The 24,840-nt window shown below is 44.5% G+C and overlaps 1 protein-coding gene across 2 annotated transcripts; it reads right to left on the minus strand.

Annotated features, from left to right (window-relative positions):
* Positions 1-516: 516 nt before the first annotated feature.
* Positions 517-20,666, minus strand: LOC139392079 (cAMP-dependent protein kinase inhibitor alpha-like). 2 transcript variants are annotated; one of them, XM_071139773.1, is made up of 3 exons: positions 20,488-20,666; positions 1,577-1,748; positions 517-1,367 (listed from the first exon to the last, which is right to left on the minus strand). In XM_071139773.1, the coding sequence occupies exons 2-3, from the start codon at positions 1,719-1,721 to the stop codon at positions 1,285-1,287; spliced, it is 228 nt and encodes a 75-aa protein (XP_070995874.1). In that variant the 5' UTR covers positions 1,722-1,748; positions 20,488-20,666; the 3' UTR covers positions 517-1,284. The 2 variants fall into 2 exon arrangements, with proteins under 2 accessions (XP_070995874.1, XP_070995873.1); XM_071139772.1 differs by having other exon boundaries at positions 1,577-1,752.
* Between the last annotated feature and the right edge of the window lie 4,174 nt (positions 20,667-24,840).

Genomic DNA, 24,840 nt, shown 5'->3' on the forward strand with positions numbered 1-24,840 from the left:
AGAAGTCTGGAAAAATATAAATCCTTTTAATGAAAGACAGCCTTGAGCTGAGAGGAACACAACAGCAGTTTTCACATGCCGTTGTGAAACTGTTACACCAGCTTTACACTAGTGTACACACCCTTATGTTATAGTAGGGGAAATGGTTTCCATAGCTAGGGCTGACAGTGAAGAGCAGAATCAACAGCCTCTGCATAATCAAAACAGTTGCTTTGTGATGTGTTAAAAGTTCAGTTTGTTATGTAATTGCCAGCTGAAAAGTACCAGCGGCCTGGGTTGGCCACAAGTCCGCCAGAACCAGGGCCCAGTGAGACACGGGTGCCCGCGTAGATGGAAACAGAAAAGTCTGAGCCTACATTGAGGTAAATCCTGTATGGAAATGCACCAACAGCGTCAGACTGCTTCAACAGTACATGGTTGGCAGTGAGAAACCATTTTAGGTTCATTTCAGGAATGTTTTAAAAGATAGGGACTGGATTGTCAGGCTACTCATAATGTTCAACACTTCTGGTCACAATCACAGCAATCATCTCGATCCATTAGCTTTAGCATTAGCCCCATTGGTTGTCATTAAAACCATTTGAACAACGTTTAAAAACCCATACATGCAGTACATACCACACTGCCCTCTGTATTATAGTCTCAGATGTGAATTCATGATTACATCAATGTCCGTGTGACACCGAAAGAGGAAGCCAGCTGCCTCTTGTTATACAGTTAACTCACTCTCACCTGATTCTTCATACACATCCAGTACATTATAATACATCATTACTTTCTCTTCCAGACCAATCAAAAAGCTCTGAACCACTATTGGCCACTAGGATCCGCCCATCGTCCCACATGATTGGCTGTGTTGAATCAGTGACCAATTAATAGACACCAGTAGGATATTGTACATTTTTTATTTTTTCACTTGTGACTTCTCCGTTGCTGAATGTTTTGAGTCTTGATTGAATCATAAAAATGTGTAGTGTACAACAGTATATAATCAGCATACATCCATTGTTTCTCATGGCAGTGTGTTGGAGTAGAGGTGATCTTTCCACCCACACACACCAACGCTTTTCTTAAGAGTCTTTTCAGATTGGGTGATAGAGACCATTCCCTGTCCATCCTATCATCATCCTTCTCTCTGCAGCTCAGCTGCTGTTCAAAACAGGCCCATCATTCTCCTTCATCGGTCCTTCTGTATCGTTCTACCCAGCCATCCCTCTTCTCCAGTTCATCAGCTTCACCGGAGGTAAACATCGGGGCTAGTTAGGGGCCTCCCCCCAGGCAACCTTATGATCCCTCATTCCTCTCAGAGCTCTCTGTAGGGAGTGGGGCCTCCTCTGCCGTGGGAGACTGGGCTTCTCCCAGACCATCTAGACAGAGAGACAAACCAACAGGACTGCAGTTAGTTAGCATTTTCCACCTAATTTCACCAGGAAAGACCCATGGGGTTAAAAACCTATTTTGTGAACAGAACCTGGAACCCTGGGCAAATAATTTTGTTTTAGGCCTACATCTACTAAATTAGACACAGAGACCGAGAGAGACACAGAACACAAAAAAACAGGTTAAGCTAACCCACCTGTGAGGTGGAGCTCGGACAATTTGAGTTGCAGGTCAGTGGGGTTGACCCCAGCCGGTGAACCCAGGATGTCAGGTAGGGCATTCCTTCTCCCCGAGCGACCCGAGGATGCAAAGTCCAGCTTGGGCTCTACCACCTCCGTCATCTCCCCAGGATCAGAACCCTGCTACTGCTGCCTGGGAGACGGGGAATGAAGGGAGAGAGAGAGAGACATAAAGAGGGTAAAGAAATAGTCACACCAAAAAGATCTACTCTTCAGGATGAACTATTTTCTAGTGCCGTTTTTGTCCACAGGAGGGAGTCCTTGAAATATATTGCAGAGACCTCAGATTTCTCACTTGTTTTTTTGCACCGCTAAAGCATTTCAATTTTTGTCCCCCCCCCCCAAAAAAAACAGGTAACACATCTAATAGGACACTTATCTTCTAATGTTCCACCTCAGCTAGCACAGGGCTGTTTTCATCAGACATGCAGCTCAGATGGACGTCATCCGTTTGTCAGTTTCATCTGGGACATGGCTGGAAACAATAGCTTTCTCCTCTTTGTACATACTGGCTGGCTGGCTGCCTGCCTGCTCTCATGGTGACCGCTGTAGTTGGGGAGTCTGTTTTGCATTCTCTAAGCTACATAAGTGACAGGCAGAATTACATCCCCGGTCTCACGCTATTGCGGGGGTGCACACAGCTAAACACCAGGGTTGGGCTCAATTCAGAATTGACTTCCACTCAACTCATGAGTTGAAATTCTAAATTGGCCACACCACAGGACGTAGAATTTGAATTCAAGTGTCAGGAAGAATTTAATTCCGTGCAATTCAAATAAGTTACACTCAGTCATAGAACATAATTTTAATTGAATCTGACAGGTCACACTTCCAGATACGAAAGAATATATCCCTTTTCTCTGGAAACTATGTTAATATACTCTTTTAACTTTAGTGCTTAGAATATACCATTATATTTTCATTTGTTTAGCCTATTTCTGAAGGCCTCAGGGTCAACTTGAGTTAAACTAATGCATTCTGGGAAATGTAGTATTCCCCCCATTGAACAAAATCTAGGTAATTCATGAAATATAGTAACTTTGAATATTTGCATACAGGTTTTGTTTTCCATGATCATTACATTTTAAGAGAGTTTGTCCTGAAAATCTATTGCTTATGCATGTACATGTAATATATACACGCCCCGTTTATATACACACAATATATACGGGTCGGCAGGTAGCCTAGTGGTTAGAGTGTTGGACTAGTAACCATAAGGTTGCAAGATCGAATCCCTGAGCTGCAAGGTAAAAAATCTGTTGTTCTGCCCCTGAACTAGGCTGTGATTGAAAATAAGAGTTTGTTCTTAACTGACTTTCCTAGTTATATATTTTTTTAAATTTATGTTCAAGATGTACACTTTTTATTAGGTACACCACCCGTTCACAAAAATGGTTAGCTCCTACAGGCACATGAGTCACCTGGACTTGGCTTGCTATATAAAGCAGGCATTCAGTTGCTGTTCTATTGAACGTTAGAATGGGCAATACAAGAGACCTAAGCGAATTTGAGGATGGTATGATCATCTGTGCCAGGCGCGCCGGTTCCAGTATGTCCGAAACGTCCTGGGCCTTTTATGCATGACAGTGTCTAGGGGTTACTAAGAATGGTGCGACAAACAAAACATCCAGTCAGCCTCAGTCCTGTGGGCGAAAACAGCTCGTTGATGAGAGGTCGAAGGAGAATGGCAAAAATCATGCAAGCTAACAGGCAAACAACGACGCAGTACAACATTGGTGTGCAGAACGGCCTCTCGGAACGCACAACTCGTCGGTCCTTGACACGGATAGGCTATTGCAGCAGACGACCACACCTGGTTCCATTCAGCTAAAAACAAGAAGAAGCGGCTCCCAGTGGGCATGCAATCACCAACACTGGACAATTGAGGAGTGGAAAGACATCCTGGTCCGATGAATTCCAGTTCCTGTTGCGTCATGCTGATGGCAGAGTCAGAACTTGGCGTAAGCATCATGAGTCCATAGCCTAATTCTAAATGGTGTCAATAGTACAGGTTGGTGGCGTAATGGTGTGGCGATGTTTTCCTGGAACACATTAGGTCCCTTGATACCAATTGAGCAATCTTTCCATACTCCGAAGAATTCAAGCTGCTCTGGAGGCAAAGGGGGGGGGGGGTTCAGACCTGATACTAGATGGGTGTACCTAATAAACTGTTTGTATAGACAACACCTAATATATAAATAATTTTCATTGAATTTCACTGAATTCAATTTCCTTTAAATTAGAATTGCAATTCTGTATCCTGTTTACTACTTCAAAATGAAATTAGAAAAAAGTCAAGAATTAAATTCTGAATTGAGCCCAACCCTGACACACACAGCGATAGGAAGAAAGAAAACTGCACAATGTGCACATGCATTTATACACAAATACACTCACACACATTGAGCTGCTGTTTCTATGGCAACTGGTGAAAAACCACCTCTGGCAAGCAAATGAACCATTCCCTCTTCTCTTTCCCAGTATTCAGTTCTCTTGAAATAACCCAGTCTTCTTCAGTACAATCCCTGTCTCCACAACCATATTGAGGTGCCACACACACACATTAAAGGACAGGGGCCACAGGTTGGCCATCTGTTAGCACTGAGCACTAGCGTGAGCCTAATGGTTCCTCCTCCTATCCATCACTGGTTTGTTGTGGCCTAGTTTCAATATGACGTCATCATAATTACTGTGTCCTGGTGTCACACAACCCTTTCATGCAATCACACACACAAACACAACTCCTCGCCGGTCACATGTTGACTGGTGTCGGGTAAACACTGGCATAAGGTGGGAGGATTGGTAAGTCCTCATACCATGTCAACATAATAACACAGCAGTTGAGTGTTCTGACATGGGTAAGGAGATGTGTGCATGCACACGATGGCCCTTTGTCAACAGTTATTATCGCTCTCACTTCACACTGCTTTTCCTTTCTCTCTCTCTGCTCATCCACTTGTAAATCACTCCCACTCATCCTGTCCTTGTCTCTCTCCACAATCTCATATAGAATCTCTACATCCAGTCTCCATTTCTCTGTTTTGACCCTGGCCTATTTCATAGTGAAAATAGGCCAGAAAAACAATAATACATTTCAAATTGGCGTTTTTCTCCAACTGAAATTGCTTTACATTCAATAGGATACTAGACATCTCACCCCAGGCCCTTCAGTAGGGTACGATAACACATCACATTCCCAGGCTTTTCAATTGGCACCCCCTACAGAGACCTTAGGGAGTGGATATGAATGTGTGGCTGTGTGTGTGCTAAGCTCTGCCCTCTGTCTCCAGACTGTTAAGTGTGTGTGTAGGCGTCTAGGAAGGCAGGAGGACAGTTTCTTCCTCTTCCCCTCTCAGGCCTTCACATGTCAGAGCTTCTCTTTGTGTGGCCCTTCCAGCCTCCAGAAGCAGAGAAGACAAGCTGCAATTAGCATGGGCAGGTCTACAGCTGCATTCATGGCTACATTACATTACATTACATTACAGGAGAGGCCTGTCACGGTCTGCCTGCTGAAATCATAAGACGCATTACAAGCAGGCAGGAGACAACAGGACTAATCAGGGCCAAGCAGGACCATCATGCAATGGGGAAGGCTGACAAACAGACGCACTCCAAACAAGTCTGATGGTCTCCAGAAAAGTACAGAATGTGTTATCCAGGGTTGGCTGGCTGACAGAAAGGAAACAGGTCTACTGCGCTCCAGATATGCGTGTGTTATCCAGGATTGGCTGGCTGAGACAGACAGGAAACAGGTCTACTGTTATCCAGGAGATGTTTGTGTTATCCAGTGCTGGCTGCTTCAGATGTGTGTAATACCACAATCCACAGCCATCAACGACAGTTGAAAAATAATATATTATGTTTTGATCTATACATCGCTGTATAAAAAATAAAAATAAAAAATAAAAACATTTGTCTAGCAAATGGAACACTTCTGAACCAAACCTGAATAATGCACAGCATCTGCAGTGGAGGCTTAGAATAATGACCCCACTAGGTCTTGTTTGGGAGGGATCATTGTATAGAAACGGTGACCTATATAATAAATAGGATTGTTTCGTCAGACAATATCTGTGGTGTGTACTGTGTAGAAGACAATACTAAAGCCAGGTAATATACAAGCATTTTGCTAAACCCGCAATAACAACTGCTAAATGTGTATGTGACCAATAAAATGAGATTTGATAAAATAACTCTTCATTCAAATCGTCAGAGGGCAAGGGTTGTTACAACGCTGCTAAGCATAGAGAGCTCAATAGGCTTCTGACATGGAGTTAGTGGGGCTCACTTCCCTTCCTTAACGTAGATCCAAAAACCTGGATACACTACATTTAAAAGTAAGTGATAATAAATGGTGCCAATTACTCACAGGGCCTTTAACTAACTGCATGTCTAACTGGGCACCGGTTAGTTGAGGTAGTAAGTACAGTTGAAGTCAGAAGTTTACATACACTTAGGATGGTGTCATTAAACCTCGTTTTTCAACCACTCCACAAATTTCTTGTTAACAAACTATAGTTTTGGCAAGTCGATTAGGACATCTACTTTGTGCATGACACAAGTAAACTTTCCAACAAAATGTTTCCAGACAGATTATTTCGCTGTATCACAATTCCAGTGGGTCAGAAGTTTACATACACTAAGTTGACTGTGCCTTTAAACAGCTTGGGAAATTCCAGAAAATGATGTCAATTAGCCTATTGGAGGTGTACCTGTGGATGTATTTCAAGGCCTACCTTAAAAACTCAGTGCCTCTTTGCTTGACATCATGGGAAAATCAAAAGAAATCAGCCAAGACCTCAGAAAACTAATTGTAGGCCTCCACAAGTCTGGTTCATCCTTGGGAGCAATTTACAAATGCCTGAAGGTACCACATTAATCAGTACAAACAACACTACGCAAGTATAAACACCATGGGACCACAAAGCTGTCATACCGCTCAGGAATGAGATGCGTTCCGTCTCCTAGAGATGAATGTACTTTGGTGCGAAAAGTGCAAATCAATCCCAGAACAGCAGCAAAGGATCTTGTGAAGATGCTGGAGGAAACGGGTACAAAAGTATCTATATCCACAGTAAAACGAGTCCTATATCGACATAACCTGAAAGGCTGCTCAGCAAGGAAGAAGGCACTGCTCCAAAACCACATAAAAAAACCAGACTACGGTTTGCAACTGCACATGGGGACAAAGATAGTACTCTCGTGGAGAAATGTTTTCTGGTCTGATGAAACAAAAATAGAACCGTTTGGCCATAATGACCATCGTTATGTTTGGAGGAAAATGGCAGAGGCTTGCAATCCGAAGAACACAATAACAACCGTGAAGCACGGTTGAAGCACAGCATAATGCTGTGGGGGTACTTTGCTGCAGGGACTGGTGCACTTCACAAAATAGATGGCATCAAGAGGAAATAAAATTATGTGGATATATTGAAGCAACATCAAGACATCAGTCAGGAAGTTAAAGCTTGGTCGCAAATGGGTCTTCCAAATGGACAATGACCCCAAGCATACTTCCAAAGTTGTGGAAAAATGGCTTAACGACAACAAAGTCAAGGTATTGGAGTGGCCCTGACCTCAATCACATAGAGAATTTGTGGGCAGAACTGAAAAAGCGTGTGCGAGCAAGGAGGCCTACAAACTTGACTCAGTTACACCAGCTCTGTCAGGAGGAATGGGCCAAAATTCACCCAACTTATTGTGGGAAGCTTGTGGAAGGCTACCCAAAACATTTGACCCAAGTTAAACAATTTAAAGGCAATGCTACCAAATACTAAGTGAGTGTATGCAAACTTCTGACCCACTGGGAATGTGATGAAAGAAATAAAAGCTGAAATAAATCACTACTATTATTCTGACATTTCACATTCTTAAAATAAAAAGTGGTGATCCTAGCTGACCTAAAACAGGGCATTTTACTAGGATTAAACGTAAGGAATTGTTAAAAACTGAGTTTAAATGTAGTTGGCTAAGGGGTAGGTAACCTTCCGACTTCAACTGTACATGCAGGTAGTGTTAAAGTGACTATGCATATGACAATAGAGACTAGCAGTGGTGTAAATAGGGGGAGAGGGGGGCAATGCAAATAGTCTGGGTAGCCATTTGACTAGATGTTCAGGAGTCTTATAGCTTGGGGGTAGAAGCTGTTTAGAAGCCTCTTGGACCTAGACTTGGCACTCCGGTACTGCTTGTCGTGCGGTAGCAGAGAGAACAGTCTATGACTAGGGTGGCTTGAGTCTGACCATTTTTAGGGCTTCCTCTGACACCGCCTGGTATAGAGGTCCTGGATGGAAGAAAGCTTGGCCCCAGTGATGTACTGGGCCGTACACACTACCTTCTGTAGTGCCTTGCGGTCGGAGGCCGAGCATTTGCCATACCAGGCAGTGATTCAACCAGTCAGGATGCTCCCGATGGTGCAGCTGTAGAACCGTTTGAGGAAGAGGACCCATGCCAAATCTTTTCAGTCTCCTGAGGGGGAATAGGTTTTGTCATTCCCGCTTCACAACGGTCTTGGTGTGCTTGGACCATGTTAGTTTGTTGGTGATGTGGACACCAAGGAACTTGAAGCTCTCAACCTGCTCCACTACAGCCCCATCGATGAGAATGGGGGTGTGCTCATCCTCTTTTTCCTGTAGTCTACAATCATCTCCTTTGTCTTGATCACATTGAGGGAGAGGTTGTCATCCTGGCACCACACGGCCAGGTCTCTGACCTTCTCCCTATAGGCGGTCTCGTCGTTGTCGGTGATCAGGCCTACCACTGTTGTGTCATCGGCAAATGTAATGATGGTGTTGGTGTTGTGCCTGGCCGTGCATTCATGAGTGAACAAGGAGTACAGGAGGGGACTGAGCACGCACCCCTGAGGGGCCCCTGTGTTGAGGATCAGCATGGCAAAAGTGTTGTCACCTACCCTTACCACCTGGGGGTGGCCCGTCAGGAAGTCCAGGATCCAGTAGTAGAGGGAGGTGTTTAGTCCCAGGGTCCTTAACTTATTGATGAGCTTTGAGGACACTATGTTGTTGAATGCTGAGCTGTAGTCAATGAATAGCATTCTCCCTTTTGTCCAGGTAGAAAAAGGCAGTGTGGAGTGCAATATAGATTGCATCATCTGTGGATATGTTGGTGAAATATGCAAATTGGAGTGGGTCTAGGGTGGGTCTGGGATGATGGTGTTGATGTGAGCCATGACCAGCCTTTCAAAGCACTTCATGGCTATAGACGTGAGTGCTACGTGTCAGTTGTCATTTAGGCAGGTTACCTTAGTGTTCTTGGGCACAGGCTCTACGGTGGTCTGCTTAAAACATGTTGGTATTACAGACTCAGACAGGGAGAGGTTGAAAATGTCAGTGAAGACACTTGCCAGTTGGTCAGTGCATGCTTGCAGTTCACGTCCTTGTAATCCGTCTTGCCCTGTAAATGTTGACCCGTTTAAAAGGTCTTACTCACATCGGCTGCGGAGAGCATGATCAGTCTTTTGGACCAGCTGGTGCTCTCATGCATTTTTCAGTGTTATTTGCCTAGAAACGAGCATAGAAGTAGTTTAGATCGTCTGTTAGGCTTGTGTCACTGGGCAGCTCTTGGCTGTGCTTCGCTTTGTAGTCTGTAATAGTTTGCAAGCCCTGCCACATCCGACGAATGCCAGAGCCGGTGAGGTACGATCCGATCTTAGTCCTGTATTGACGCTTTGCCTGTTTGATGGTTCGGAGGGCATAGCAGGATTTCTTAAGCTTCTGGGTTAGTCCCGCTCCTTGAAAGCGGCAGCTCTACCCTTTAGCTCAGTGCGGATGCTGCCTGTAATCCATGGCTTCTGGTTGGGGTATATATGTACGTCACTGTGGGGACGACGTCATCGGTGCATTTATTGATGAAGCCAATGACTGATGGGGTGTACTCAATGCCATCGGAGGAATCCTGGAACATATTCCAGTCTGTGCTAGCAAAACAGTCAGCTTATCATCTACCTCATCTGACCACTTTATTGATCTAGTCACTGGTGCTTCCTGCTTTAATTTTTGCTTGTAAGCAGGAATCATGAGGATGGAATTATGGTCAGATTTGCTAAATGGAGGGCGATGGAGAGCTTTGTATGCATCTCTGTGTGTGGAGTCTAGGTGGTCCAGAGTTGTTTTCCCTCTGGTTGCACATTTGATATACTGAGAGAAATTTAGTAAAACAGATGTAAGTTTCCCTGTATTAAAGTCCCAGCTACTAGGAGCGCCGCCTCTGGGTGGGCGTTTTCTTTTGGCGGAATACAGCTCATTCAAATGCTGTCTTAATTCCAGACTGACTGTGGTGGTACGTAAACAGCTAGTGTGGTCTACAGCTTATCATGATACTCTACCTCAGATGAGTAATAGCTCGAGACTTCCTGAGATATTGTGCACTAGCTCTTGTTTACAAAAATACATTGTCCGCCGCCCCTTATCTTACCAGACGCCGCTGTTCTATCCTGCCGGTACATTGTATAACCAGCCACCTGTATGTATGTTGATATTGTCGTCGTTCAGCCACGACTTCGTGAAGCATAAGATGTTCCAGTTTTGAATGGCCTGTTGGTAGTTTAATCTTCCGCTTAACTCTCCGATTTTATTCTCCAAAGATTGCACGTTTGCTAGCAGAATGGAGGGAAGTCTGTTTATTCCATCACTCGCTCACTTATTCTCAGAAGGCAGCCCGCCCTTCGGCTCCTCTTTCTCTGCGCAGAACACGGGGATAGGGGCTTGTTTCCGAGGAGGTAGTATATCCTTCGCGTCGGGCTCGTCAGAGTCGTGAAAGGAAAAAAAGGATTCTGCTAGTCTTTGGTGAGTAATCGGAGACCTGATGTCTAGAAGTTATTTTCGGTCATAAGTGACGGTAGCGGCAACATTATGTACAAAATAAGTACAAAAATAATTAACAAAACGCAATTTATTTTATTTCACCTTTATTTATTTAACCAGGTAGGCCAGTTGAGAACTAGTTCTCCTTTACAACTGCAACAGAAGGAGGAACATATAAACAAACAAAACCCACCCATGGCTGCACCCCTGCCCAGTCATGTGAAATCCATAGAGTCGGGCCTAATTTATTTCAAATGACTGATTTCCTTATATGAACTGTAACACATAACATTTTTTAAATTGTTGCATGTCCCATTTATATTTTTGTTCAGTATACTTTAAAAAAAAATATCTGGTTAATATCCCAGAGATCGATCTTTTATGATTTATCATTGGATCTCCTGAGCTTGACACCATTCATTGAAACACTGCCTGCCATAAGTCATTTTGAGACACAAAATAGAATCTGAAATGAACGGCTTTGTCAGAGCTTTGGATTTCATACATTTCTGATCCAGTAATAAACAATAAAAAAAATACAAAGTCACCCGTGGGCCACATCTCAGTCTGACTGTCCCTAGATGACTGGGCGTGTGTCATTATTCATCCTTAAATATGAGAGTGGAGCTCAGGATAGCTGAATGAGGTCACAAACACCATAGCAGCTATCCTACATTACTGGAATCAGCCCTCGTTGTCAAAACTGACTTGACTTGATAGGGGACTCTGGGAAGGGACAGTGTGTATACTGTACTAGCTGCAAGGGAAATTATGTGTTACAAAGCCAACACAGCCATCTGAAGTTACGGTTTAATAAATGATGCTAGGGATTACTGCTCTCTCTATTTATAGTTTCCTCCTCATGCTCTTGATTATTTTCTTCCCTTTCTCCACTCTGTGTGTTATTATAAAGCTTAATGTGTTCCACTGGCTGCCATGGTAACAGCAGCATTGCAATCAGCCTCTCCATAGGATGGAAGGTGAAACCCTGCAGAAAGGGAGGGGGGGGGGGGTGAGAGCGAGCAAGTGGAGGGAGAGACAATGAAAGAGTGATAATGAGAGCGAGAGGGATAGAGATATTCTTTACATTCTGTTTACACTGACTGGTTGTCCTTTGTTTCAGGGGATTCATGGGTCATTATTTTTACAGTCGGTTGGGTGAAGCCCAATCAATATTGCATCTTTCAGTGCATTCACAGAGAGAAAGAGAGGAAAGGAAGAGAGAAAGCCATGAGGAGGAGAGTAGAGGAAGAGAAGATGGCAAAAGAGAGGTAGACCGATCCAGTGAGACAGCTCGATCACACGCCCCCAGACTCACACGTCCCAGTAGACCTCTCGCTCGCCACTGATCCCCAGAACGTTTACACAGCATCTCGCCTCATATTTCACAAGCTAAGTTCTCAGACGAAGACTAATCAGAGGAGACTTGCATTCGGTGGCTCTCTCACAGGAGATCTTAAAGGCTGAATGTGACTGTTCGTCTAGCTACCTGGTTGTGCCTCAGGCTACCACCCACCTAGATGAGCCACCTCTAGCTACAAGTTTAACAAGTGTGCCCTCAGTAAAAGGTGCTACACTGAAGTGTCCACTTTAAGAACAAGTTGTTTGGAGCGAGAGAATCAATCTGCTACTCCTGTTCTTTATCACACAATATCCAGTAGGAAAAATTGGTAATAAAATGTCATAACTAGTTAATTGTCAGGTTGTAACCTAGTCCTGGTTGAAAAGACATCAGATAAAGATGTATTTTTTTCACCTGGAACAGACCAGATGCCATATCTTGGTTGTTATCGGTCAATCATCCCATGTAGCATTATATTTCCTTCCTTGTGAACACTGGTGATCAGGTTCAAGAGGCCCTTATCATGAAACCATAAAGTCTTTCTTCTGAGAGACGTCAGAAGTTAACAATGATTAACAATGATTAACTCTGGGGTTCAAAGTGTGTTCTAACCCATAAAAACAAACGGCCAAAAACATGACAAATGAAGCAGAAAGAGTGTGTGTGTGTGTGTGTGAGCAGAGTGCCCTCGTGATCACCAAACAAGCAATCCATTGTGCTCCTTTCCAGAGGGTCAATCACAGCGCTGCATCCATGGTCATTCAGACTCATTAGCATATTTCCAGAGAGATTTAGAGCCAGTCTGGCCCCGCTCCATAACATGGGGCTTATACTATTTGTTTTCTTTCAAATACTTTAGCTGCGTTTCGTTGACCGATTTGATCAACGATGTGGCAAAGGTTGACATGGCTCAAGCCTAATGAGATAGTTAAACTATTGCACTAACGGTTAGTGGAGATGACAGAGACAAAACTCATATTACACTTAATGCAATTGCGAGCTGCAGTATCAACTCGCCGTTTATTGAAAACATTCTGGTGCATTTACTCATAGCGTGTATGATTGTGAGAGGAAAATGCCACCCTGAGAACTTTATGGAGTAAAAAGGGGGTCAACAACGACAACGAGCTGAATCTGAGACTTGAGAAGAGATGACAGAGAGAAGAGGAGACTTGGAGAGTCAGAGTCCCCAACATGTGACAACAGCCTGTGCCAATAGCAACAACCAACCATCACACATCAATATTTTAGCCCACAGCCTCTTGCAAGAGTGTGTACAAGACAAGGCTGTCCCCTCTCGCCACATTCCCCCGTCCCTCGTCTAAACAGACATGTAAACAGCGCTGTGCCGTGGGTCACATCTCTTCTCTCTATCTGGCCTGCACGTGCTTCTCTCTCTTGCTGGACAGGGCCACACACACGCACAGAGAGAGACATGGCCCGCAGGCAGTGTCTGACAACAGCGCTTGGCTGGAAGAGGGACAGTGGTACAGAGACAAAAGAGCAGAACACACACACCTCGTCTCATCCTGATGGTATAACTACACTGACACACACACATTCTCTCATCCTGACGGTACAACTAGACTGTAGACACACACACACCAATATCACCCCACTCACCCTCTTACAGACTATTACATTGACTATATTGTTGTTCTGTTTTTGTCAGAGATTCAAGAGGGATCTTCAGGTCACTCAATGCAAGCCCTTATTAATAAAAGCCTAATTAATAGTACCAATTGAAATCAAATTGAACCCACCATTGTGCCTGAGACCAACTTAACAGACTCTACCTTAGGCAATCTATGAAATGAGCTCTTCAGAATATATTATTGCTGCCTAGTAAACATAAACTATGTCTGTCGGACGAACTGTTTAGGAGAGTTAGAGAACTGGTTACAAATGATCTAATGAGATCGACACTCGATTCTCCATCATTATACATTATCCCAGGTCCCAAATGGCATATTACTCCCTATATAGTGCACCACTTTTGATCAGAGCCATATGGGCCCTAGTCAAAAGTAGTGGACTACATTAGGAATAGCGTGCCATTTGATATGCATGGTCTTGTCTGAAGATTCAGAATTATAAAAGGACTAGTCCTATTGATCTTTGGCTGATGGCTTAGTACTTACTGAAAAAAAAGACATCCTGACAGAAATCAAGATGGCGCTGAAGAACATGGCTGACGTTTTACATTCTCCCAAAGAATTGTGCAATTTTCATTTTCTTTTGTGTTGTGTAACTTATTTACTTACTTATTGTGGAACATAATGCTGCTGCTACCGTCTCATGACCGAAAATAACTTCTGGACATCAGAAAAGCGATAACTCACCGTGGACTGGAAGAAACGTTTACCTTTAATGAGTTCGACGAGAAAGATATCCTGCTTTTACTGGAACAGGCCCAGATCCACACTTTTTGCGTGAAGAAAAGACGGCGGAAAGGGGATGCAGATCGGGGAGGCGAGCGAGTAACCCAGAGGCGAGCGAGTAACCCGGAGGCGAGCGAGTAACCCGGAGGCGAGCGAGTAACCCGGAGGCGAGCGAGTAACCCGGAGGCGAGCGAGTAAACTCCCAATGCCTTCCCTTCTTCTTGCTAACATGCAATCATTATAAAATAAAATAAAATGACCAACTATTAAGATTATCCTACCATTGGGACATTAAAAACTGAAACAGCTTATGTTTCACCGAGACATGGCTGAACGAAGAAACAGACAATATAGAGCTGGCAGGATTTTCCATGCACCGGTAGAACAGAGACGCTACCTCTGGAAAGACGAGGGGTGGGGGTGTGTGTCTATTTGTCAATAACAGCTGGTGCACAATGTTTAATATTAAAGAAGTCTCGAGGTATTGCGCGCCTGAGGTAGAGTACCTTATGAAAAGCTGTCGACCACGCTACCTACCAAGAGAATTTCATAGCCGTCTATTTACCACCACAAAGCGAAGCTGGCACTAAGACCGCTCTCAATCAACTCTATAAGGCCATAAGCAAAGAAGAAAATGCTGACCCAGAAGCGGCGCTCCTAGTGGCCTGGGGACTTTAATGCAGGCAAATTTAAATCAGTTTTACCAAATTTTTACCAGCATGTCACATGTCCAACCAGGTAAAAAAAAAAAAAAACCTAGACCATCTTTACTCCACAAACACACAGAGATGTGTACAAAGCTCTCCCTCGCCCTCCATTTGGAAAATCTGACCATAATTATATCCTCCCGATTCCTGCTTACAAGCAAAAACTAAAGCAGGAATGCTACACTACAGGACTGTTTTGCTAACACAGATGTTCCGGGATTCATCCAATGGCATTGAGGAATACACAACCGCAGTCATCGGCTTCATCAATAAGTGCTTGATCAATAGACCTGATCACCAACAATGATGAGACAGCCTATAGGAAGGAGGTCAGAGAACTGGCAGTGTGGTGCAAGGACAACAACCTCTCCCTCAAAGTGAGCAAGATAAAGGAGCTGATCGTGGACTACAGGAAAAGATGGAACAAACAGACCCCCATTAACACCGACGGAGCTGTAGTGGAGCGGGTCGAGAGTTTCAAGTTCCTTGGTGTCCACATCACCAACAAGGGTTCCAAACATACCAAGACAGTCGTGAAGAGGGCACGACAACACCTTTTTCCCCTCAGGAGACTGAAAAGATTTGGCATGGGCCCCCAGATCCTCAAATGGTTCCTGACCGGTTGCATCACTGCCTGGTATGGCAACTGCTCGGCATCTGACCGTAAGGATCTACAGAGGGTAGTGTGAACGGCCCAGTACATCACTGGGGCCAAGCTTCCTGCCATCCAGGGCCTATATAATTGGCGGTGTCAAAGGATAGCCCATAATATTGTCAGAGACTCCTGTCACCCAAGTTCTAGACTGTTTCCTCTGCTACCACACGGCAAGTGGTACCAGAGAACCAAGTCTAGGACCAAAAGGCTCCTCAACAGCTTACATTTAAAAAATTGCCACCGGACAATTTACATTGACCCCGCCCGTCTTGTACACTACTGCTACTCGTGGTTTGTTACCTATGCAGTCACTTCACCCCCACCTACATGTTCAGATTACCTCAACTAGCCTGTACCGCTGCACACTGACTCGGTACCGGTGCCCCCTGTATATAGCCTCGTTATTGTGTTACATTTTATTATTACTTTTTATTTTAGCCTACTTGGTAAATATTTTCTTCTTCTTGAACTGCTCTGTTGGTTAAGGGCTTGTAAGTAAGCATTTCACGGTAAAGTGTACCCTTGCTGTATTCGGCGCATGTGGCAAATAAAGTTTGATTTGATAACTACACTGTAAACACGCGCACACACACACACGAGACGGCTGCAGCAGGGGGATTGACATTGAGCAACCTCAGAGAGACAGGTCAGACTGGAGGCCCTTCATTTGAAATTCCACGTAGGGAGTAATGTGTGTGTGTGTGTGTTTGTGCTGCCTGCTGTCAGTGGAAGCCTATTGAGTTACAGCTGTCTGTGCAGCCGCTGTCTGTGCAGCCGCTGTCTGTGCAGCCACTGTCTGTGCAGCCACTGTCTGTGCAGCCACTGTCTGTGCAGCCACTGTCTGTGCAGCCACTGTCTGTGCAGCCACTGTCTGTGCAGCCACTGTCTGTGCAGCCACTGTCTGTGCAGCCACTGTCTGTGCAGCCACTGTCTGTGCAGCCACTGTCTGTGCAGCCACTGTCTGTGCCCATCAGAGGCTGTTGGGGAGTGCCACACACACTCATGAAAACACACACACTCATGCTTGTGCTGGGGAGCGAACAGACGGACTGATGGACGGACTGGAGGGTGAAGGTCAGCCTAACCCAAAGAGCAAAGCAGCCAACTCATCCTTCTCTCCAGAGAGGCAGAGGACTCCTCCCTTACTATAATCACTCTGTCCTCTACAGTGTACCTATCAAATAGAGGATCATTATTTGTCTGCTGTGCTTGTGCGTGCGAGTGAGTTATATATATATTTGTGTGTGTTATACTCTCAGTGAAATCACAGATCCCCTGGAGAACCTTGACTGACATTTACCAATGTTTACCAAAACATCCCTTCTGAAACGCCACCCTGCCATAGGTCACAGCAAAGGTCAACAACCTTCAGCTTCAGTCAATCACTGGCTGGGTTGCCATTCTTAGGTCACTGGCCTGCACAATACAATACAGAGGAGTAATAAAATACTAGCATTTATTATTTCGCTGCTCACACACACACACACACAGTGGTCTAGCAACCAAACCAAAGGCTGAAGCCTCACATCAATATGAAGTGAATTCACTGCACTGTTTTGAACTACATTGTGGCAACTGACAAACAACATGTCATCTTGTTACAAGGACACCCCAAAGCCTGTCTATCCCCTCCATCCCTTCATAGGCCTACAGATCATCTTCCTTACAGCAACTGTTCACCACAGTGCAGTGAATTCACTCTGCTGCCAATGACTGGAACGAATTGCAAAAATCTCTGAAGCTGGAGTCTTATCTCCCACTCTAACTTTAAGCATCAGCTGTCAGAGCAGCTTACCGATCACTATACCTGTACACAGCCAATCTGTAAATAGAACACTCGACTACCTCATCCCCATAGTATTACTTACCGTCTTGCACCCCAGTATCTCTACTTGCACATCATCTATCACTCCGGTATTAATGCTAAATTGTAATTATTTTCACCACTAGGGCCTATTTATTGCCTACCTCCCTACTCTTCCACATTTGCACACACTGTACATAGATTATTCTATTTATTTTATGTTATTCACTGTACGTTTGTCTATGTGTAACTCTATGTGTTGTTGTTTGTGTCACACTGCTTTGCTTTATCTTGGCCAGGTCGCAGTTGTAAATGAGACCTTGTCAACTGGCCTACCTGGTTAAATAAATAAACAAATTGGTCTTCATAACCACCTCATGTCAGACAACAGGAGGAGTATGAGGAAGTGGGATCATGTTGATGGAATGGTACTGAGAGCTACAGCTTTCTCCTTCCCGTTCCACACACACACACACACACACGCACGCATGCACGAGTAAAAGGCAATGAAGCACCTTCCCGGCTGGCCACCATCACATTACACAGCAGCTCACTTAGTGGTGGTTGAGTATGTGGCCTCCATCACATTACACAGGAGTTCACGTAGTGATGGAAACATCAGCTTGTTTTTATAAAACCAGCCGACCACCACCGCAATGAGATCAGTTAGAATATGGAGTATAGAATGGTAGTGTTAGCTAAGGTTCTCTCCATCTCTCGCTACAGGACCACCCACCCAGGGCCTAGGCAGAGTGAGAGGGAGCAGCAGTAACCCATAGTCAGTCTCTTTTATAAGGGACACTCACCACTCTCTGTTAAAGATCTAGTACAGTCATTTCAGCTTTTTCCCCTTTGTTTTGTGTCATATTGTACAACAGCTGATGAAACTAACACTGTAAAAGTGTCAAAACATTTGATCAGTGTTATTTCCTGATTGTATTTTAAATCAGGAGGTTTGCATTAGCAGGAGTTTTGGATTTCCATGGTGACATCACCATGCGGTAAACTGGTTAATAGACCAATTTCAGTTTTCCCCTCCCCATTCAGACCACCCCCAGACCTTCCTAGCAAAATTATTGCTTGGGAAAGTTGCCAAAAAGCTATTTTTGCCCATTTTAAATGGAAATCTATTACAGTAAGGTACTAAATTGTTACCCAGAAATGGCTGCATTGGGACTTTAATGGACCTCCAAACGTCTTAAGAGGGCCAGATGGGCAGAAGGCTGATGATATGGAGGAGGAGGAAGAAGAGGGAGAGAGAAAGGAAGGATGAGGTTAAGTGGTTTCGCTGATTACAATAACAGCCTCTGTTCCATTCCATTCCCTGGGATACACAGAATATGCTTTTTCTTGCATCTGAAATGTCACTTGAGCCTGGAGCGAGTCCTGAGAGGAGTGAGTCCTGAGAGGAGTGAGTCCTGAGAGGAGCGAGTCCTGAGAGGAGCGAGTCCTGAGAGGAGCGAGTCCTGAGAGGAGCGAGTCCTGAGAGGAGCGAGTCCTGAGAGGAGTGAGTGGTGCTGTAACTGGTCAGAGGTCAATAAGCCACTTCACTGATAAAGAACCAGCCAGAGCCAGTCTGTCATTTCACAAAGTATGTAGCCTACTGTCCATATCTTTCATTCTATGTATATTATTCCAGGTGACCAGCTGGACGTAGTCAAACTGTTTGCCAGGTGTGAAATAGTGGTTGTTGAAAGGACTACGCCTAAAAAAACTAAAAGGAGTGTCACTGTTAGTTATTTCACTTCCTGTACTACAAGAGAGAAGATGTGTCTGAAAAGCAGTGGCACCATGGGGAGATGGGAGCTCTGTCATTGTCCGACTAACCCACACACCAAACTGACAGCAGACTACACAGGCACTGTGATATTGGTCTCCTGGGTCATTGTCCCTTCTAGTCCTAGATCTGTTCTTTCTTCTATCCATCACAAAAGAGATGATGAAAGCACACCAGATATGTAAATAGACAGAAGCACACACACGGCTGGTGGTACCTTAATTGGAGAGGACGGGCTCTTTGTAAAGGCTGGAAGGGAATAAATGGAATGGTATTGACCATTCCATTCCAGTCATTATTAAAAGTCATCCTCCCCTCAGCAGCCTCCTGTGACACACACAGCAGAGGAAGAGTTCAATAAACTGCTATCTGATCTAATTTCAAGACAATGGCTTCAGACAGAGCAGGCTTGTATACAGGCCTCATAAGATCACAGTTTTGATCTGGCTTGCCTTGTCAGATTCAGCAGAGCTGCTCAAATAAGCCATCATGTTGCCCCAGGCTAACTTTTCCTGCATTTTCTATCTTGACATTTGTGCCTGCAAGGTTGACACGATAGACAAACAAGACAGGTCTGAGGCAGGCTAGATTGTAATAATTATGGGTCCCCAGTGCACAAATAACTGCTCATCACCCCATGGAGACAGATGTCAAAATGTTATACATTCTGTTTTTTCAGAGAACCGTGGAGAAGCAGATGAAAACCAGTTTAGAGGGCTGAGGGGGAGCAAGCATTTATGAAAACTACCAACTTGGTCTAAATATGTCTAATTCTGTTGGAGAATATCAACAATTGCCGTTATTATAGAGCATTATGATGATCAGTTAGCCACAGTACCGTAGTACCCTTTGGCCGCCCACGTGTTGGGGCAATTACACATTGGAACAGAGCTGAAAGCTTTGCTTCATCAGCCCTAAAGGCAACACTAGGCGTGCTCATCTAGAAGTGACAGATCAGTAGGCCACTGTCGTCAAGTAATAAAGAAGCATTAAAGAAAGGCCTAACCCTACCTTCACATTCATTCCATTCTAAATGTTTGTAATTGCCATATAAAGCCCACGTTAGATACCATAGCTGGCTTGCTTATAGGTGTACAACGGTCATATTATTGCGCATATATTTGACAATGAACTAAAGAATACATTTTGAATATATTGTAGCTCTGAAATGGCCTACGTCAGATTCCTAGGTAAAAAGCATAAAGCTTGCTGTTGACGCACTATTCCATAGCCTTTATTGGATTTAAATTTACCAAAAACGTGTGACATTGCAGACTACAACTATCCCGCTCACATCCCATACAGGTGGTTATGATGTGCAACAATATAACAACAATGTAGCCTATCATTCTCCATCTCCAGTGGGCTACTAGTAGCACTCACCTCACCAACTGGATCAGTGCGCGTGCCAAGGAACAGCAACGTGTCCGAAGTTGTGACTACCCGGCCACCATCCTCCTCTTCGCGGGGGGAAAAATGAAATTATGCCGTAGTGTGGTATTTCCTTTTCTTAAAGTAGAATAATCCGATCAATTACCACCGAAATTGGTCCACTTCATGTTATACGGATCAGGTTTCCCGTTCTTCTTGTGCCTCAATGTACGCTCGCAGCGCAATTGAAAAGAACGTACCAATATTTTTTTAAAGAAGGGGCGCACAATTCCTACAGTTTTTCTAAACGTTAACAAATGTGATATCTTTAACCTTTTTTGCATTACATAAAATATATTCAGTTGAAAATAATGTTTTATTACGATTATATGAAGTCCTGGCCAATAAAAGCCATAATGATGAGCAAATAACAACCAGCCCTCCAAAATGGAACAGGCGCAGTTTTGTCCAATAGCGGAATTGAGAGAATGTGGATTGTGTTTCGGGATTTATCCGGTGTCCTAATCGCTGTGTGCTTTTACACAGGTCTCCAAGATCTGTTGATAAAATGCATTTGTGACCTGCAACATGTACGGGGGTAATGAATGGGCTAATAATCATAATCACTATTAAAGGATGAATTAGGCCTAATTAGCACCTTCTTCAGAGGCCCAGTGCAGACAAAAAAATATTTTAATGTGTTTAATATATATTTTCAAACTATGAGGTTGGAATACATCGGTGAAATTGTGAAAATCATGATAATGGCCTTTTAGTATAAGAGATATTTGAAAAGACTGCCTCAAAATGCCTGTTTTGGTGGGTTGGAGTAATAGCCTGTGGTAAATGAGTTAATAAACCTCTGCCAATAACAGCTCGGTTTCAGTTTTCCCCTAACTACTCAGACCACTACCAGATAGTCCTAGCAAAAGTATTGATTGAGAAAATGCTCTTTGCTGAGAATCTATTTGTTTCCTTTTGACCATTTTTATTGAAAACAATCACAGTAGGGTACTTATAGTAATTGTTACCCAGTAATGATTTGAAAATGAGATATGCATAGATAATAATGGAAAGTAGCAGCAGCGGAGAAGGGGGGGGGGGGGTGCAATGCAAATAGTCTGGGTAGCCATTTTGATTAGATGTTCAGGAGTCTTATGGCTTAAGGGTGGAAGCTATTTAGAAGCCTCTTGGACCTAGACTTGGCGCTCCTAGTAATTAACCGTTTTCGGCCCAAATTGGTGAAAGCGCAGAAGCATACAAAAATATTTGGTTTCCCTTCAATAGAGATTGCTATAACATATGCTGTGTTAGCAGATATGTAAAATACCTATCCAGGCATTTTAAGATCTGAAATGTATCAGTGACGCCTGGGCAGAGGAACGCGACCAACATGATGGCCTTGTTCCTCTGATGGTGACGACAGAAATGGTTGCCTCGCTTCGAGTCCTTGTGAAACTATGCAGTATTTAGTTTTTTTTAATGTATTATTTCTTACCCCAGGAAATCTTAAGTCTTATTACATACAGCCAGGAAGAACTATTGGATATAAGAGCGACACCAACTTACCAACATTACGACCAGGAATACGACTTTCCCGAAGCGTATTCTCTGTTTGGACCACCATCCAGAACAACGGATCTTATCCCAGAAGCTGATCCAAGACAACGGCGCCGCAAAAGGGGCAGACGGAGTGGCCTCCTGGTCAGGCTACGTAAACGTGCACATCGCCCACCGCTCCCGAGTATACTACTCTCCAATGTCCAGTGTCTTGACAACAATGTAGATGAAATTCGAGCAAGGGTTGCCTTCCAGAGAGAGATCAGAGATTGTAACATTCTCTGTTTCACGGAAACATGGCTCTCTCGGGATATGTTGTCGGAATCGGTTCAGCCAAAGGGCCTCTCCATGAATCGCGCCAACAGAGATTAAACACCTCTCTGGGAAGAGGAAGGGTGGGGGTGTATGCTTCATAATTAACGACTCATGGTATAATCATAACAACATACAGCAACTCAAGTCCTTCTGCTCACCCAACATAGAATTCCTCACAATCAAATGCCAGCCATATTACCTTTCAAGAGACTTCTCGTCAGTTATCTTCACAGCTGTGTACATTCCCCCTCAAGCAGACACCAAGATGTCCCTAAAGGAACTTCACTGGACTATGTAAACTGGAAACCATATATCCTGAGGCTAGATTTATTGTAGCTGTGGATTTCAACAAAGCAAATTTGAGAACAAGGCTACCTAAATTCTATCAGAATATTGATTGCGCTTTGCGTGGGGGTAATACACTCGACCACTGCTACTCTAACTTCCACGATGCATACAAAGCCCTCCCTTCAGGCAAATCCAACCACGATGCCATCATGCTCCTACCATCATATAGGCAGAAACTCAAACAGGATGCACCAGTGACGAGAACTATTCAACGCTGGTCTGACCAATTGAAATCCACGCTTCAAGATGGTTTTGATCACGCGGACTGGGATATGTTCCGGTCAGCCTCAGAGAATAACATCGACCTATACGTTGACTCGGTGAGTGAATTTATAAGGAAGTGCATTGGAGATGTTGGACCCACTGTGACTATTAAAACCTACCCTAAACAGAAACCGTGGATGGATGGGGGCATTCGCGCAAAACTGAAAGCACAAACTATCGCATTTATCCATGGAAAAAGGTCTGGGAATTTGCTGAATATAAACAGTGTAGTTATTCCCTCCGCAAGGCAATCAAACAAGCGAAATGCCGGTACAGGGACAAAGTGGAGGCCCAATTCAACGGCTCAGACATGACACGTATGTGGCAGGGTCTACAGGAAATCACGAACTACAAAAAGAAAACCAGCCACGTCACGGACAACGACGTCATGCTTCCAGACAAACTAAAAACCTTCTTTGCCCGCTTTGAGGAAAATATAGTGCCACCGCCGAGAGCCGCTAACAAGAACTGAGGCGCCCCTCTTCTTCTCCGTGGCCGACGTGAGTAAAACATTTAAACGTGTTCACCCTCGCAGGGCTGTTGGCCCAGATGGAATACCTAGCGGCGTCCTCAGAGCATGAAAGACCAGCTGGCTGGTGTGTTTACAGACATATTCAATCATTCCCTATCCCAGTCTGCTGTCCCCACATGCTTCAATATGGCCTCCATGGTTCCTGTACCCAGGAAGGCAAAGATAACTGAACTAAATGACTACAGCCCTGTAGCACTCACTTCTGTCATCCTGAAGTGCTTTAAGAGACTAGTCAAGGATCATATAATTTCCACCTTCCGGCAACCCTAGACCCACTTCAGTTTGCATACCGCCCAAACAGGTCCACAGACGATGCAATCACCATCACACTGCACACTGCCCTATCCCATCTGGACAAGAGGAATACCTATTTAAGAATGCTGTTCATTGACTACAGCTCAGCATTCAACACCATAGTACCCTCCAAGCTCATCGTCAAACTAGAGGCCCTGGGCCTCAACCCCGCCCTGTGCAATTGAGTACTGGACTTTTCTGACGGGCCGCCCCCAGGTGGTGAACGTAAGAAACAACATCTCTACCTCGCTGACCCTGAACACAGGGGCCCCACATGGAAGCGTGCACAGCCCCCACCTGTACTCCCTGTTCACCCACGACTGCGTGGCCATAGCACGCCTCCAACTCAACCATCAAGTTTGCAGACGACACAACAGTAGTGGGCTTGATTACCAACAACGAAGAGACAGCCTACGGGGAGGATGTGAGGGCACAGAGTGTGGTGTCAGGAAAATATCAAATCAAATCAAATCAAATAACGTCTCACTCAGCGTCAACAAAAAAAGAGATGATCGTGGACTTCAGGAAACAGCTGAAGGAACCCCCCGACCCCAACACCTACATTGAAGGGACACCAGTGGAGAAAGTGGAAAGTTCCTCGGCATACACATCAACGCCAAACTGAAATGGTCCACCCACACAGACAGTGTGGTGAAGAAGGCGCAACAGCGCCTCTTCAACCTCAGGAGGCTGAAGAAATGTGTCTTGTCACCCAAAACCTGACTAACTTTTACAGATCCACAATCGAGAGCATCCTGTCAGGATGTATCACAGACTGGTACGGCAACTGCTTGATCTCAACCGCAAGGCTCTCCAGAGGGTGGTGCGGTCTGCACAACGCATCACCGGGGGCAAACTACCTGCCCACCATGACATCTATATCACCCGATGTCACAGGTAGGCAAAAAAAATATCAAAGACAACAGCCACCTGAGCCACTGCCTGTTCACCCCGCTATCATCCAGAAGGTGAGGTCAGTACAGGTGCATCGAAGCTGAGACAGAGAGACTGAAGAACAGCATCTATCTCAAGGCCATCAGGCTGCTGCCTAC

This window comes from Oncorhynchus clarkii, chromosome 32 (genome assembly GCF_045791955.1).
Source record: "Oncorhynchus clarkii lewisi isolate Uvic-CL-2024 chromosome 32, UVic_Ocla_1.0, whole genome shotgun sequence".
Lineage (NCBI taxonomy): Eukaryota > Metazoa > Chordata > Actinopteri > Salmoniformes > Salmonidae > Oncorhynchus > Oncorhynchus clarkii.